Raw genomic sequence first — 18,611 nt, 5'->3', positions numbered from 1 at the left:
GTATTGGATTATCTCCTTTATCAGTCCTCATGAAAACTTGTTTCCATTTACTCAGTACCTGATCCAACAAGATCACGAACTCTCAGCCAACCTGGAGGCCAAATCCAGCCCAGGCCCATCTGTGTGTGGTCCACAATGCCTAAGAATGATTTTTCATTTCTAAATGCTTAAAAAAACAGAATAATAATATTTTGTGACATGTGAACATTACATGAAATTTAAATTTTGGTGTTCTCAAACACAGTCTTACTGGAACAAACCACACTCACTCACTTCTATGCAGCCCATGGCTGTGACCACATGGTCCACGGACCTACCCTCATTATCATCTGGCCTGTCAGATGCTCTTTATTATACTGCACTGCCTCCTAAAAGGAGCTAGGAAAGAACAGGCATCAAGAAAAAGAAAATAAAGAGATTAAACTAAGAAAGCTTCATTTGCCTAAGATTCAAACGAATAGACTAAGTTTCCTGGTAAACTCAGCAGAGGGGAGGAAAAAAAATCAAGACACAGAAAAACATCCTGGGGACGCCTGGGTGGCTGTGGTTGAGCATCTGAATTTGGCTTAGGGCATGATCCTAGGGTCCTGGGATGGAGTCCCGCATCCGGCTCCCCAGAGGGAGCCTGCTTCTCCCACTGCCTATGTCTCTGCCTCTCTCTGTGTGTCTCTCATGAATAAATAAATAAAATCTTAAAAAAAAAAAAAAAAGAACTTTAGAGACTATTATTGTCCAATCTCTTAAAAAAGAGAAAAACATCCTGAAAGTTTCAGAAACACTTGATGCTAGAAAACAATACAGACTATTTTAACAGTCCTAGAAAAAAATGATTTTGAACATAAAAAAATTCTCTTGATCTGGCCAAACTACAAATTAGGTGTTAGGGGAAAAAAATAATACTTTGGGATTCAAATACTCAGAAATCTATGCCTCCAAAAAATGCCCTGCTGCAGAGCAGGGCTGATGGAAACTATTTCAGCTCCTAAAGCTCTGATGACTGCCCACGGGTTCATTTCACCCCCAGAAGTGATTCACAGCCTCCACAGGATATGTTGCTCACACACCAGTCATTTTCTGCTGGAGCAGAGACTATTATTATGTTCAATTTTGAAACTATTATTTTAAAAACCCATTTAGACATTGATATCTCATTTTTATGAGACTGCTAAGTTTTGCTACTTGAAATACACAAACCCATCTCCACTAAGAAATACATAATTTTATTTTTTAATATTTTATTTATTTATTCATGAGAGACACACAGAGAGAGAGAGAGAGGCAGAGACACAGGCAGAGGGAGAAGCAGGCTCCATGCAGGGAGCCCAACATGGGACTCGATCCAGGGTCTCCAGGATCACACCCTGGGCCGAAGGCAGCGCTAAACCACGGGGCCACCAGGGCTGCCCAGAAATACATAATTTTAAACAACTATACCATTGGTGTTTTCTATCTGTTAAACTTAGAGGAATCATTTAGAACTTAATTCTTGTTCTGAAAAAACATTTAACTTCAATCATCTTTTAGTTTTTTCTTCCTTTCTATTCAAATAAAATATCATTTAATAATTTTTTTAAAAAGATTTTAAGTAATCTCTACACTCAACCTGGGGCTGGAACTCATGACCCTGAGATCCAAAGTTGTATGCTCCACCAACTGAGCCAGCTGGGTGCTCCTAACATTAGGTAATTTTTATTTTTTAATAGGTAACAAAACAAAAACAAAATTAACAATGATTAATCTGAATATAGATGACTGCATTCTAGTCTTAATACGGCTTACCTGTTAGAATCTAACAGAGATTTGGCATTTCTTTTAGGTATTTTCTCTATTAAGAATCTCCATTCCGGGATCCCTGGGTGGCGCAGCGGTTTAGCGCCTGCCTTTGGCTCAGGGCGCGATCCTGGAGACCCGGGATCGAGTCCCATGTCGGGCTCCCGGTGCATGGAGCCTGCTTCTCCCTCTGCCTGTGTCTCTGCCTCTCTCTCTCTCTCTCTCTCTCTGTGTGTGTGTGTGTGACAATCGTAAATAAATTAAAAAAAAAAAATTTAAAGAATCTCCATTCCTATATATAATTTATTTTTCTTTTCATTTTTTTTAAAAGTACTCCACATCGTTATTTATTTATTTATTTTTTAAAGATTTTATTTATTTATTCATGATAGACATAGGGGGAGAGAGAGGCAGAGACACAGGCAGAGGGAGAAGCAGGCTCCATGCAGGGAGCCTGCCATGGGACTCGATCCCGGGACTCCAGGATCGCGCCCTGGCCCAAAGGCAGGCGCTAAACCACTGAGTCACCCAGGGATCCCCCTAATTTATTTTTCATTGTAAAACAATTATTTCATAGGTCCTGCCTCTTAAACTTATTAACATGTACATATCACACATTTGCTAAAATTATATGAACCTCTGTAGTTTGGAAACATTTTTATTCAAACAATATTTCTACCAACTATGAGGTTCTCACAGTACGATTTCTCCAACTTACAACATAAGGGATTTTTAATGGAATAGAAAGAGCTATAGTTACACCAATCACTAGCCAATATTCTAAGAATATCCAAGATACCACGTACTTGACGGCATCTACTTCTCTAAGAGACTAACAGCTCCCTATACACCTCTAGAAATTCATTTGTTTCTAGTACAAGAGACATAGGATTCACCAATATGCTCCTCATATTATATGGGATAATCACGTCACTTTACATATTTTCAATGATCCTATGGACAGTAACAACCACTGTCATTTTTTATACAATATTTTTTTATTTTAATTCCAGTGTAGTTAACATAGTGTTATTAATTTCCAGTGTATAATATAGTGAGTGATTCAACAATTCTACATATTACTCGGTGCTTATAAAGATAAGTGTACTCTAAATCCCTTTTACCTATAACCATTAGTCATCTTAATGCTAGGACTAAGCTAAATGTTTCACTTACAATTTTTCATTGAGACCTTATCACAATCCTACAGAATATTATTTCTAATTTTAAAGAAAAAACAGGACTAGAGAGAGGTTATGCAATTTGATGAAGACCAAACTTATTAAGTGGGATTCAAAACAAAATGTGTGGCTCCATGCTCTCCATCGCTATCTCAGGAGCATGGGGGCCATACCCTCCCTGTGCATGTGTGAAATGGCAGGTACTGTAGAAAACTGGCAGCACACACTCCATCACCACATCCAAGGCAGACACTTACACATTTAAAAACAACAGTGGTTCACAGATTTGGACACCTGAGTTAAAAAGAGCAAAAGTTGGAGCACCTGGGTGGCTCAGTCAGTTAAGTGCCTGACTTCAGTTCAGGTCATGATCAAATCACAAGTCAGGCTTCCTGTTCAGCAGGGAGACTACTTCTCCCCCCTCTTTGCCCCTCCTCTGGCTCATGCTCTCTCTGTCTCTCTCAAATAAATAAAATAAAATCTCTACTAAAAAAGGAAAAATAAACGTTTTCATAGATTTTTTGGCTAAAAACTACCAAAATCTAGCTTTGATTTGCCTACCAACATTAGCCCCACAAAATTAATGATTCTCAAGGGGAATTTTACATAAATATACATGCAAATAAGGCACTTAAAGCAAAATACCAATGACTGTTCATTTTAGATGTGTGTCTGTATGGAGGTGTGTATGTACGTATATGCACACGTGTGCACATATGTATATATGTATGTGCATACAAAGAGCCAAGTCTATACATATTCATTATACTATTATTTCAACTTGTTGCATGCCTGAGATTTTTCATTAAATCAAAAACAAACAGGCAGCAAGGTGCTCAGTCAGTTAAGTATCTGACTTTGGCTGGGTCATGATCTCGGGGTCCTGGGACTGAGCCTCATGTCAGGCTCTGCATTCAGTAGGGAGTCTGCTTCTCTGTCTTCCTCTGTCCCTCCCCCAATTCGTGCTAGCTCCCTTTCTCTTAAAAAAAAAAAAAAAAAAAAAAAATCCTGAACCTTAAAAAACAAACCAACAAAAGGAAGTATTTTAGGAATGCCATGGTTAACCACCTTTATCATGGCATTTTTGCTATCACTTCCTAAAATTTTATTCTACTAACTAGGACAATAAATAATATTTTTTAGCTTGTGTTAGGAAGCCCTGAAAATGTAAGGGAAGGTAGAGGAATAGACAGAGGATAGCACTTTCCAGCCGGATGAAGAAGATCCATGTATCTTTGGAAATAAATGTGGCATCCTAATGCTCTAAAGTCTCATTTGAAAAATCAGTCAGAAAAAAAAAAAAAAAGAAAAGAAAAATCAGTCGTTTGAAAAATCTATTGCAGCAGGCATTATTCACAGGCTTGCCTTAAAACATCACCAGTGTTTGTTCATCCACACTACCCCACAACTTGAGAGCAGGCAATACCAACATCCCCGATTCACAGATAAAGACAGAAAAGTTAGTGGCTTGCCAAAAGTGATAACAATTATAGAGAAGTAGCATCAAATCTGGGAATCTACTATAATTACATATTATACCGCCTCCGTGCTGGGGACACAAGAAGACAGGGAAAACATTTAAAATTATACAGAGTAATAAATAATTAGATGTTCCAAAGGTGACAAAAAGAATAAAACTATTGGGTCCACACTGTGAGAGAAGGCACCAGGAAGAACATGGATTTCTATGAAGTGTCAAGATCTAGAAAGCCTGCCATCAGAGGGCAGCACACAGGTAGTTATGGAGTGGTGGGGGTGGGGGAGGAGGGGGCCAGGACCCACAACAGGCCCAGACATAGCTGACATCATAGGGGACTCAGTCACATGCAATACATACATAGAGTTCTTCAAACTGTTTCTGAATTTCACTATCCATTTCAATAGCATTGAAATTTGGATCTCTAATAGGAAATGCTTCAATGAACAGTAGGGCAGCATTTGACCGGACCACAGAGTTTCGGGCCTGGAATAAGGAAAGAGTGTTTCAGAATCCAAAGAGCAAACATTCAAAGGCTTCAATATAGATTTCCTAAATGGTTCTAAGTATCTCAATATAGACTTACTTACATATTAAAGACAATTACAACCTTTAAACTGACCAAACTTAGACAATCCATGGGCTAAACCAAACCCTTGGCTCAGTAAGGACAGATATTAAAAGACCTGGGGGCACCTGGCTGGCTCAGTCGGTTAAGCATCTGGCTCTTGATCTCAGCTCAGGTGTTGATCTCAGGGTCATGAGTTCAAGCTCCATGCGTGGAGCCTACGAAAGAAAGGAAGGAAGAAAGGAAGAAAGGAAGACAGGAAGAAAGACAGAAAGACAGAGAAAAGAAAAAAAGAAAAGAAAAGAAAGAAAAGAAAAGAAAAGAAAAGAAAAGAAAAGAAAAGAAAAGAAAAGAAAAGAAAAGAAAAAAGAAAGACGGAAAGAGGGTACAAACCACATGTTTTGGGGGCACCTTGGTGGTGCAGTTGGTTAAGCCTCTAACTCTTGCTTTCAGCTCAGGTCATGATCTCATAGGTTGTGAGATTGAGCCCGGGGTAAGACTCCCTGCTTAGTGGGAGTCTGCTTGAGATTCTCTTCCTCTGCCCCTCCCTACAGATGCACACACTCTTTCTAAAATACATACATAAATCTTTAAAAAAAAAAATAAAGACCCAATTCCTCATCTCAAAGCCCATCTTATGTCACTAAGAAACAGAAACACTAGGTTTACCATGTAGAAAATCATTCATGTTAATTCCATCACTCCCCGACAGCTGTGATTCTGTGTCTCAGTCATCAGCAGAAGGTTCTGAGAGCCAGGATGGCCCAGCTCAGCTATACAGAACCTCAACACCTCTGCTGGTTTATATGGCATGACAAATGCCCTTCCTACTGTGGAATCTGCACTAAACCAATTCAGATTCCCAGTCTAATAGGCCTAAAAATGTTTTTAATACAAGAATAAAACATTTGTCCCAGGGATGCCTGGGTGGCTCAGCGGTTGAGCGTCTATGTTCGGCTCAGGCATGATCCTGGAGTCCAGGGATCAAGTCCCACATTGGGCTCCCTGCATGGAGCCTGCTTCTCTCTTCTCTCTCTCTGCTTGTGTCTCTGCCTCTCTGTGTGTCTCTCATGAATAAATCTTAAAAAAAAAAAAAAAAAAAAAGTGTCCCAAACTTCAGAAAGCCCCCAGCTTCCAGTGTCATTTATACTGCCTTATCACAAGCCTGAATTACAGCACAATAAATTCAAAAGCATAATGAGCACATTCTTAACATGGATGGAGTATTTAATAGGTGTACCTTTAGTCCTCTCCAAAGGATGGGTTTATACAATCTGTAAAGCATCTCTTCCACTCCCTGACGAACTTTCTTTTGATGATGAAAATAACTCAGCACCTGAGATCCAAGAAAAGAAAGAAAGAAAGGTAATGTTTTCAAAAACAGCATTTAAGATCCTACTTTGAACAGAGAGGGCAGGTTGTCCTCTACACCAAAACAGGCCCTCATGCTTCACAAGTCTTGACAACTCTTCCCTAAGAGAAGATATAACAATAGATATTGACTGTACTAAACACATGAGAGAAATCACATGGAAAGAAGCCTATGAAGAAACAAAGATCAATGACTTTGGGTCATAGTTTCTACCCTTCTACCAAAAGTCAAATAACCTCAAAATGAGTTCAGAGACCTCTGACCTTCAAGGTGAAGTGGAGGAGGAGTGTGTGTAAAGGAGTCAGCCTGAATGGTTTCTATAGCCCCTTCTGGTTCCAAAATGAGCTGGCTACAAGTGTCTGGTTCGAAGAACCTTGAAGAGCATCTGAAACATGCATATATCTCAAAATGGGTGTCACTGCTCCGTGGGCCTTTACCGTACCAGCTTAACTTAGATATTGATCATCCCCAAGCTTAGGAACAATCAAAGGATGGGCTGTACACTCAGCATCCACTACTTTGTCCTATTGCCCTCTTCACTAGCCAGTCTTCCCATAACTCTTCAGACTCTTGTCTCCAGCAACTCAGTTTTGCCAAAATTCCTTAATTCACCACTCTTCTTTAGAACTAAAATTCTATTAGTGAAAAGTGGAAAATAAAAACTAAGTTAAGCTATCCAACAATAGGTTATACTTTAAGTGTTTGAACCTGAATCAACTTTATCCTAAACGAACTACAGTCTGGGGATTATTTTCTGATTGTTAATTTTTTATGTAGAAAATTTTATTGACGGTGGTGATATTATACTACAGTTCTTTTGCGTGTAAAATATTATCAAGTTTTGGTATCAATCGTATACTCACTTTACAGAAAGGTAGGTTGGTAGGTATTTATTCATTTATTCATTCATTTATTTATTTTGTAGGCTCCATGTCCAACCTGGAGCTCAACTCAGGGCTTGAACCTATGATCCTGAGATCAAAGCTGAGACCACGAGTCACACACTCAACTGAATGAGCCACACAAATGCTCCTTACAGATTTTTTTTGTATAACTTTTTTTATTGGAGTTCGATTTGCCAACATATACTATAACACCCAGCACTCATCCTGTCAAGTGCCCCCCTCAGTGCCCATCACCCAGTCACCCTGTCCCCCTCCCCTTCCACTACCCCTTGTTCACTTCCCAGGGTTAAGAGTCTCTCAAGTTCTATCACCCTCTCTGATTTTTCCCACTCATTTTCTCTCCTTTCCCCTTTAATCCCTTTCACTATTTTTATATTCCCCATATGAATGAAACCATATAATGTTTGTCCTTCTCCAATTGACTTACTTCACTCAGCATCATACCCTCCAGGTTCTATCCACGTTGAATCACGTTTCTAATGGCTGAGTAACATTCCATTGTATACAGAGACCACATCTTCTTTATCCATTCATCTTTCGATGGACACCAAGGCTCCTTCCACAGTTTGCCTATTGTGGACATTGTTGCTATGAACTTTGGGATGCAGGTGTCTCGGTTTTTCACTCCATCTATATCTTTGGGGTAAATCCTCAGCAGTGCAATTCCTGGGTCATAGGGCAGATCTATTTTTAACTCTTTGAGGAACCTCCACACAGTTTTCCACAGTGGCTGTACCAGTTCACATTCCCACCAACAGTGCAAGAGAGTTCCCCTTTCTCCACATCCTCTCCAACATTTGTTGTTTCCTGTCTTGTTAATGTTCACCATTCTCATTGGTGTGAAGTGGTATCTCATTGTGGTTTTGATGTGTATTTTCCTGGTGGCAAGTGATGCACAGCATTTTCTCATGTGCTTGTTGGCCATGTCTATGTCTTCTTTGGTGAAATTTCTGTTCATGTCTTTTGCCCATTTCATGATTGGATTGTTTCTCTGCTGTTGAGTTTAATAAGTTCTTTATAGATCTTGGATACTAGCACTTTATCTGATAGGTCATTTGCAATTATCTTCTCCCATTCTGTAGGTTGTCTTTTAGTTTTGTTGACTGTTTACTTTGTTGTGCAGAAGCTTTTTCTCTTAAGTCCCAATAGTTCATTTTTGCTTTTGTTTCCTTTGCCTTCATAGATGTATCTTGCCAGAAGTTACTGTGGCCAAGTTCAAGGAGGGTGTTGGCTGTGTTCTCCTCTAGGATTTTGATGGATTCTTGTCTCACATTTAGATCTTTCATCCATTTTGAGTTTATCTTTGTGTATGGTGCAAGAGAGTGGTCTAGTTTCATTCTTCTGCATGTGGCTGTCCAATTTTCCCAGCACCATTTATTGAAGAGACTGCCCTTTTTCCAGTGGATAGTCTTTCCTGCTTTGTCAAATATTAGTTAACCATAGAGTTGAGGGCCCATTTCTGGGTTCTCTTGATCTGTGTGTCTGTTTTTGTGCCAGTACCACACTGTCTTGATGATCACAGCTTTGTAGTACAACTTAAATCCGGCATTGTGATGCCCTCCGGCTCTGGTTTTCTTTTTCTATATTCCCCAGGCTATTTGGTCTTTTTTGATTTCACACAAATCTTAAGATTATTTGTTCCAACTCTCTGAAGAAAGTCCATGGTATTTTGATAGGGATTGCATTGAATGTGTACAGGAAGATTTTTAAACAATTTTATTGTTATAAGTCACAAACCATGAAAGTCACTCTTTTAAAGTACATAATTCAGTGGGCTTTAGTATATATTCCCAGAGTTAGGCAACCATTAAAAGCACCTAATTTTAGGGGTGCCTGGGTGGCTCAGTCTGCCTGAAGCATCTGCCTTTGCTCAAGTCATGATCCCAGAGACCCAGAATGGAGCCCTATGTCAGGCTCCCTGCTCAGCGGAGAGCCTGCTTCTCCCTCTCCCTATGCTGCTCCCCCTGCTTGTGTGCTCTCATTCTCTCAAATAAATAAAAAATATCTTTAAAAAACCCCAAATACCTAATGTTAGAAGATTTTCATCAACAGTATAGGGATTTTTACTTTCAAATGTCTGAAGCATTTCCTAAACCTTCTTTCAACATATCAGTAAAATAATTTATTATAGAAATGTGATGTTTACCCAAAAAAGGGATTTGAGGAAGAAGCTACAATGTGTTGTAAGCAACAATAAGAATTAAAAGTCCAGGAACATACTGCATTCAAAAAGTGAAATATAATTAATGCTCTTCCTTTTAATTCTATGTATTTTCCCATAGTTTACCAATCAGTGATATCTATACTTATAATATCTTAATTACTCAGATTACCAGAGCAGAAAATCAAATATCAAAAGAAGCCTTAGGGGAAAAAGTCTTAACTTATTTGGTACTAAGAAGGAAGCAATCAACATCACAAATTTATCTAATTTAACATGCTATCATTCTTTATGATTAAAGAGAATCTTGCCTCTCTATCCCTCATGAATAAATGAATAAAATATTAAAAAAAAAAAAAAAAAAAGAGAGAGAGAGAGAATCTGAAACGCCAAATAAATGACCCAAGCTGACCTACAACTTACTGAAGCCACACTAGGATTGTGTGTCATTGGGGCTGGAGGTCAAGCATCAACTAGATATATTTATCTCTGGGTTTATCTTTGGATAACTCAAAGTAAAGTATCAATAATGTAAAGAAATGTTTCCTTATCCTTTCAAGCTTAATATAATTAATGTATGTTTACATTCTATAAATAATAGTAATTTCACTACACTAAAAAGGTAAGTCTTTATTCATTTAGCTTCTTGATACACAGTTGCCAAAACTAACAGCAAACACACAAGGCATCACTCCTGGTTCAGGATACTGACCCTGTGTCCTAAACAGACCACATTTCCCAATTCCATCTGCCAAGATCATTATTATTATCAAACACCTATCAGTGTCATTAAGACATTGAAAATAAAGCCTCATTTAGTCAGATCATTTACAATGTAAGTATAAAATTCACATCTAAATTCTGAGACTAGCTTTAAAAAATTTTTTTAAATTTGTTTTGGGTAAATTCTATGCTACACATGGATGGGGCTCAAACTCATGACCTTGCCATCAAGAATCCCATTCTCTGGGGATGCCGTGGTAGCTCAGCAGTACAGCATCTGCCTTCGGCTCAGGGCGTGATCCTGGTCTGGGAATCAAGTCCCACATCAGGCTCCCTGCAAAGAGCCTGCTTCTCCCTCTGCCTGTGTCTCTGCCTCCTCTATGTGTCTCTCATGAATAAATAAATAAAATCTTAAAAAAAAAAAATCACATGCTCTACTGAGCCAGCCAGGCACCCCTGAGATTAGCTTTTAAAAACACACAAGAGGGGATCCCTGGGTGGCGCAGTGGTTTAGCGCCTGCCTTTGACCCAGGGCGCGATCCTGGAGACCCGGGATCGAATCCCACGTCGGGCTCACGGTGCATGGAGCCTGCTTCTCCCTCTGCCTGTGTCTCTGCCTCTCTCTCTCTGTGTGTGTGTGTGTGTGTGTGTGTGTGTGTGACTATCATAAATAAATAAAAATTAAAAAAGAAAAAAAACACACACAAGAAACTATCCAAACATTTATTCCATTTGGTTTACAGAATATCAAAATGAAAATTTAACATATGAAAATAAGTAATAAAAATAATTCCAAATATTGTTTTTGAAAAAGTGGTATGGCAGTTAGACAGTAATGATTCTGAACATTTTTATGTCAAAGAATTTAAAGATTATTTGAAAAAAGTTCTGACTCTCAATAACATACCTTTCTTCTAGTTAAAACTGCCAGATACCAAATACTAAGACTCTGAGAAAGTCCTTTAGGCTGATGCATGAGAGGGGTTAACTTAATTTTTAAATTTAACAAAAACAATAATCTAAAAACAAAGCTAGGACTTATCAGCTTTATCAAAAAATCCATGACTAGCACCACAATGGTTTGCTTACCTCACGCACCCTAGAGTGCACAGGAGACCTGCGTGGAAGGTGGATCCCGTGGTGCATGAAGTCCTGGATGCAGCTGTTTTCAATGGTCTGGAATGGCAAACACATTGTTAGTACTTGGCGCACGTGCTCCGACAGAGGTCAGGACAGGCAGCGTAGCTGCTGAGGCGGCTCCACGGGTCCTCTAGATCATGAGGGAAAGCACCAGGATCCCTCACTCAGAGCACTCCTATTTCAAATCTATACCTCTTGGAATCCCTTTAGTTTTGATATTCCTTTGGTTTCTTCTACCTTGTTTGATGAAATACCAAATCTGTGCCAGGTGGCACAGCAAGCTTCTCCCTACCACCTGAGGCTAGTTCAAGCCAGATGGCTCAGAGCCTGAGCATGCCCTGAGGGCCTCTCTTCTGAGTCATCCTGAACCAGACGACCTAGGGACTGAGTCTGTTCCAAGAGCCTCCCCAGAGCTGACGCTGAACTACCCTCAAGATGGGGACAAGGACTCCAAAGTGCCTGAAACAACATCTTTCAGGGCTTCCATGGAGGGCAGTAGGGAGTTGGCTGTAGGGAGCTCTTCGGTTAGCCCACAACACCTACAACCTCCAGAACTGGGCAGAGAAGGCAGACCCAACCACAGGGAGCAGCCGAAATCCCCTGCGGATCCTCTGGTCCGTTACCCTGGACTCTGCCTCCAAGCCCTAGGTTCCCATGGCTTTAGGGAAGGACATTAGGAAAGCCTGTTACTACTATTAGCCCCCTTTATTATCTCTGAAAATACTTCCTTCACCTGAAGCCACTAATCTTAGCATCACTACCTACGGGGAACCACACGCTGACATGGGATACATGGCACTACCTACTAAGTATTTGTGCCACAAAAGTTGAACCTTTAGAGTTAACTATCAGAATATGGACATTCTACAGGACAACCGACCCAGTTTCTTCAACATATTCATGCGGGGCACAGGTTTTAAAAACACAAAAGGAGAGAGGGAGGAATGCTCTGAGAGATTTAAATGACGTAACAAGGAAATGCCATAGACTTATTGGATCCTGTTTCCCTAAAAAAACTATAAAAAGACATTTTTGAAACAAAGCAGAGAAATTTAAATGTTTTAAAAAAAATACCCGGAAAATGTTAATTTTGTTAAGTATGTTAAAGGCCGTATATAACCATATTCCTTAGAGATGCATACTGAAGCACATAGATATGAGATGTCCTATTTGGAACTTGCTTGAAAAATTGGAAGGGAGGGAGGAAGAGGGAAGCCGAGCCTGAGAAGTACAGAGCTGCACTAAAATTCAGTACAGATTCGATCAAACAATTATGTGTGCAACTATTACATTTTTTTTAAACGGAATTTATTTATTTTTAGTGATCTTTACACCCAATACAGGGCTCAAACCCACAACTAGAAATCAAGAGTTGCACATTCCACCAACAGAGCCAGCCAGGCACCCCTACAAACATTTATTTTTATTTTTTATCTTTTTTTATTTATTTACTTATGAGAGACAGAGAAAGACAGAGAGAGAGAGAGAGGCAGAGACACAGGCAGAGGGAGAAGCAGGCTCCATGTAGGGAGCCCAACGCGGGACTCGATACCAAGACTCCAGGATCACGCCCTGGGCTGAAGGCAGCGCTAAACCGCTGAGCCACCCGGGCTGCCCAACATTTATTTTTAAAACCACTATTGGAGGTACACCTGGGTGGCTCAGCAGTTGATCTGGAGTTCCAAGATCCAGCCCTGCATCAGGCTCCCTGCAGAGAGCCTGCTTCTCCTCGGCCTGTGTCTCTGCCTGTCCTCTCATGAATAAATAACTAAAATCTTTAAGTAAACAAACAAATAAATCCACTATTAGAGAAAAGGGGGACCAATATTCTTTCCTATGAACAAATGTCATGAATAATAAAACTGCAAAAATGTATAGCAATGTCCTGGTTTTGTCCCTTCCTCCAAAAACTTTTACACTGCAAAATGACTGTAGATGCTGTCAGCAGAGGATATGAGAGATCATTTCCTCTTCTAGAAGTGGAAGTCAGTGATAAACCAAGTTTAAGCTGCACAGGAGCAGAGTGGACAGAAGGAAGCTCCAGAGATCAGTAAAGCTCTCCCCAACCCACCAGCTCAGGGCCTGCTCCCCTCTCTGACTTAGATTAAAAATTTTACTCTCAGAAAGAAAACATGTTTGACAGACTAGTATAAGAAAAACACAAAGGATATTGACAAAAAGTATTCTGATATTTTTCCAAAAGAGCCTTTGAGCCTTACTGTGATTGTGAATTACACAGCCACATCTTCATAATGCAGATAGATATTCCACAGTCATTCAAGGTTAGCCGTAATTCAAAACAAATGTCTTTAATTTCTCAACAATAATGTAACTGAAAGAGGTAGTTTGAGGTTCCTGAGCAAAAAAGCCCAACAGAAACAGAACCCTAACCACAAACTCAATTTTAAATTTTCTAGCGGTGGGGTGCCTGGGAGGTTCTGTCATTTAGACATCTGCCTTCAGTTCAGGTCATGATCGCAGGGTCCTGGGATGGAGCCCCACCTCAGGCTCCCTGCTCAGTGGGGAGTCTGCTTCTCCCTCTCATTCTGCCTGCAGCTCACCCTGCCTGTGCTCTCTCTCTCTCTCTCTGTGTCAAGTAAATAAAATCATAAATAAAAACTTTCTCATAGCAATATTAAAAACAAAGAAACAAGCAAAATTATTGTAGTAATGTATTTTGTTCAGCCCAATATAGCCAAAACACTATCATTTCAACATGCAAGCAGTATTTTTAAAACAACATTCATGAGATATTTTATTTTTTTATTTTTTATTTTTTTTATTTATTCATGATAGTCACAGAGAGAGAGAGAGAGAGAGAGAGAGAGGCAGAGACACAGGCAGAGGGAGAAGCAGGCTCCATGCACCGGGAGCCCGACGTGGGATTCGATCCCGGGTCTCCAGGATCGCGCCCTGGGCCAAAGGCAGGCGCCAAATCGCTGCGCCACCCAGGGATCCCATGAGATATTTTACATTCTTCTTCCCCCACTATGTCTTCAGAATCTGGTGTGTTTCTTACACTTATAGCACGTCTCAACTCAGACTAGGCACATTCCCAGTGCATGGCAGCTACAGGTGGGTGGACATTACAGATCCAATAAACCTACCAAAATGATATGGGGCAAATCTTGATTTCACTCAAACCACACATCTCAATGAGTGGCAGGAATCCTGGGTCTCAGACTGAGCATGAACATTTGTGGGAATGAGAATGAAGTCTCCATCCCATGGAGTCTCATTATCTGACTTTATTTTGACAAAGAGCATCAACACATATTAAATGACTATCCATGACAACTTATTATTTACTAGAATACAACAAAAATGAATGTTAACATTTAATAAAATGAAAATACCTCCAATATTTTTCCTGAGGCCTTTTTCCAAGCTCTGAAATAAATTTCTGCAATGTATACCATCAAAGATCTATGGGAAAAAAAGAAAGTTAATGCATGTTCAAACCACTACACTTTTTTTTTTCTTTTTTTTTTTTTTAAGATTTTACTTATTCATGAGACACAAAGAGAGAGGCAGACACAGGCAGAGAGAGAAGCAGGCTCCATGCTGGGAGCCCGACGCCCCGGGACTCCAGGACCACGCCCTGGGCCAAAGGCAGGCGCTAAACCGCTGAACCATCCAGGGATCCCCTACACTTTTTTTTTTTTTTAAGTTTATTATTTATTTTGTTTTTCTGACAGAGCCAGGGACTCCTGGATCTCGAAGTCATGAGTTTGAGCCCCTTAGTTCAACCCCAATATTCTGCCAGTAGGGAAACAGGAGGAGAAAGCATTCTAGCAAACAGCAGGAGCTCTGTCATTGAGTCAGAGTCAAATCTCAGCTCAGTACTTAACCAAAGCTAGCTGCCTGACAGAGGGAAACTCAGCAACCAAGCCCACCTCAACAGTTGAAGGATTCCATTTGAAAATGCACACTAAGTACTCAGCTGCAGAGCAGATTACGCACTGAACCCTATACCTGGCAAACAGAAAACATTCAAACATTCACCGTGACAGCTCCAACTGCTGTGAGGTTCTAAGAGGCTGAGAGCTCCGACTTGTGCATGCATCCCTAGACTCTTTGACTGCAGGACTCTTCCCACCCAACCACATAGCTCAGTCCACAGTAAACAGGAAAGTAGACATTACATTCAAATGGTATCAGAAGGGGATCCCTGGGTGGCTCAGTAGTTTAGCGCCTGCCCTCAGCCCAGGGTGTGATCCTGGAGACCCAGAATCAAGTCCCACATCTGGCTCTCTGCATGGAGCCTGCTTCTCCCTCTGCCTGTGTCTCTGTCTCTCTCTTATGAATGAATAAATAAAATCTTAAAAAAAAAAAATGGTATCAGAAGTACTTGTGACCTGGAATTTATTCCGTGTCCATGTCCATACTGCAATTGAGACTAAGATTTAACTGGTAAATATTTTGACTATTTAAAGAACGACCACGAGTTAAAATCTTAACTTATATGTCATTACTGAAAATGACTTCCTACAGCGGGGAAAAAACTATACAGTGATACAATAATACATAATATGTAGTTAAAAACAACACATAGTAAAAACATCACAAATAATATAATCTAAGAGATAATTTTTAAAGCTTCCAATACATTAATATAACTATTTTTTTTTAAGATTTTATTTATTCATGAGAGACACAGAGAGAGGCAGAGACACAGGCAGAGAGAGAGAAGCAGGCTCCATGCAGGGAGCTGGATGTGGGACTTCATCCGGGGACTCCAAGATCACACCCTGGGCGGAAGGCAGATGCTCAACCGCTGAGCTACCCAGGTGTCCCAATTAATATAACTTTAAAAGTCAGGTCAAATACCATATTCTAAAATCATCAAGACAACACAAAATACCAATTGCCCTCAATACTTACTTTTGTAACCCCTGTAACTGGTTTTTAATGGTCTCGTGGATCATTTTAATAAAATTTACATTCCAAATGAAGAGTGAACTAAGAAATCTTCTTCCCTATAAAAAAAAATAAGATACAATGTTGCAACCAAATAAAAAGTTCAGATAACTAAAAAGGAAACAATTCCTTGGATGTTAGTAACAGAAAAGTCTGTTATTCTCAGTGAAGGAAGCATATATAACTACAACTCAGGGCCTCAATGGGGGTGTTGGAGTCTAGGATAGAGCTCAGGAGCAGGGCCACGACAAAAGGATCTCCCCTCTGGAGGGTCCAGCACTGATCTCCTGTGCTCAGCCACAGGACTGCACAGACATGTCCCACACTGCTCAGTAGCTCAATTTGTAAATGCTCCACAAACATTTCATTCTGGCTCTGTCTACATTAGCTAAGATCAAAGAATCCTTCATTTCATCTTTTATAAATGAGAAAAGTGAGGACTTGTGAAGAGGCTTAGTATCTGCCAAACTAGAATTTTCAAATACACACAGTCCCCGTGTTAGTTTATATGCATACTACTAGATGACACATGGCCCTAAAAAGCAGTAATACGATACTTATACTCTATACAGCACATAAAATATATCTAAAACTTTTCCTGCAAACAATACCCTCACCTCTTTACTGCTTACCAGTCCACCAGTACTGTCTCTGGAATCCCATAGAAATGCAACACACTTTGATATAAATAGCAGGGCACCCATGCTTGCAAAAGGCATGGGTAATACTTTTTAATACTTAAAAAGTATTTACTATAAGTACTTGACATGATAGCACAAGATATTTGTCATTTATCCAGAATGAACTAACCAAAGTAAGGACTCATTAGGAAACTAAGTTTAGATATCATAAATTCAAAAGACATCAATTTAAAAAAAAAAGGGGGGAGTGTTAAAAGAGACATATGTTTATGCCTGTACTACCAATTGCACCTCCACACACACACAGGCTGACATGCAGGTCAGCACCCACTATGTACAAGTCACTGTAAGTGGAACTGACTTGTCTGGCCCCCTCTGCTGCTTGGCTCTGAGCCTCACACTCTACCACAGTCCTGGAGGTGCTGAGGGCACAGGCCTGAGGCGTCTTTACCAACGACGATGAGTTGGTAACAGCAATGAGCAGTTGGAATACCTCCCACGTGCTCAGAACCTGCCAGGCGCTATGCTAATGGCTCTAGGCATGTATGCACGGCACTTTGTCCCTCTGGAACTGTGACAAAGAACCACTGTGCTTCCTATTTTACAGAAGGAAACACAAGGTTCAAAGTAGTCTCATTAAGGCCACCATCTAGTAGGTGAGCAGACAGGGATCTGGTCAGTATGATCAGTGACCACATATGGCCCTTTTAACCTCTCTAGCTGGAGAGGGTATGCTCGAGCAAGCAAAGCAAGGTCAAACCGTGTCTTTGCTCCTGACTAGCTGTAGGACCTTCATTTATGGACCTCAAATCCAAGTCTTTCCTCACCTACTTCAGGGAGGAGTGGCGACTTCCTCCTTTTGCCTCATGTATGTATGAGGCAATGACCAAACAAAGGCTATTTTCTGTAATATAAACATTCTTCTTTGCACTTCTAGCATGGGAATATAGTCCACATTCAGTAAAGGACTAAATCCGAATCCTAAGATAACAAGTCAGAACTGTTCAAGAGAACTATACAAGCCACTCCATAATTTTTAATTTTCCTTTTTTTTTTTAATATTTATTTATTTATTTATTCATGATAGACAGAGAGAGAGAGGCAGAGACACAGGCAGAGGGAGAAGCAGGCTCCACGCTGGGAGCCCAACATGGGACTTGATGCCGGGACTCCAAGATCGCGCCCTGGGCCAAAGGCAGGCGCCAAACTGCTGAGCCACCCAGGGATCCCCAATTTTTAATTTTCTAATAGCCACAGTAATAAAAGGAAAAAAGATTCAATTAATTTTAATAATATATTTACCTAAGCCAACATAACCAAATTATTACCATTTAAATATGTAATAAGTATATAAAAATAGCTAATGAGCCATTTTACATTCTTTTTCATAATAAGTTTTGAATCCATGAAGGTTATAATTTGCTGGCCACAGTCCACATGCTCAGTAGCCTCATGTGGGAATGACCACCAAAACGGACCATGCAGCAGTGGCCAGAAGCTGCTCTTTGGATTGACTGGATGGCAGAAAAAAAGAAATCTGAGAATATTATGTGATGATGGTTCTGAGTATATGCCAGTTAGCCAGGATTAGGGCAGAGTGTCACGTTCAATCCACTGGGAAGTGCTTTCTCAACCTTATTTTTAAAATTTTGTTCGTGAGGGGATCCCTGGGTGGCTCAGTGGTGTAGTGCCTGCCTTAGGCCCAGGGCATGATCCTGGAGTCCCGGGATCGAGTCCCAAGTCGGGCTGCCTA

General features: G+C 40.3%; 1 protein-coding gene across 11 annotated transcripts in view; it reads right to left on the bottom strand.

Annotated features, from left to right (window-relative positions):
* Positions 1-18,611, bottom strand: part of NCAPG2 (non-SMC condensin II complex subunit G2) — a 63,952-nt gene that overhangs the window by 35,217 nt on the left and 10,124 nt on the right. For all 11 annotated transcript variants that reach the window (XR_013353098.1, XR_013353099.1, XM_077849492.1 and 8 more), the window contains 5 exons: positions 16,182-16,276; positions 14,654-14,723; positions 11,247-11,333; positions 6,237-6,332; positions 4,789-4,914 (listed from right to left, as the gene is read on the bottom strand). Coding sequence is in view for 9 of the 11 variants with exons in the window: in XM_077849492.1 (XP_077705618.1) it covers positions 4,789-4,914; positions 6,237-6,332; positions 11,247-11,333; positions 14,654-14,723; positions 16,182-16,276 (474 nt within the window). In the remaining 2 variants the exon portion in view is untranslated. The remainder of the gene's footprint in view (positions 1-4,788; positions 4,915-6,236; positions 6,333-11,246; positions 11,334-14,653; positions 14,724-16,181; positions 16,277-18,611) is intronic.

Source organism: Canis aureus, chromosome 15 (genome assembly GCF_053574225.1).
Source record: "Canis aureus isolate CA01 chromosome 15, VMU_Caureus_v.1.0, whole genome shotgun sequence".
Classification (NCBI taxonomy): Eukaryota; Metazoa; Chordata; class Mammalia; order Carnivora; family Canidae; genus Canis; species Canis aureus.
This window is presented reverse-complemented; position numbering and strand designations above follow the sequence as displayed.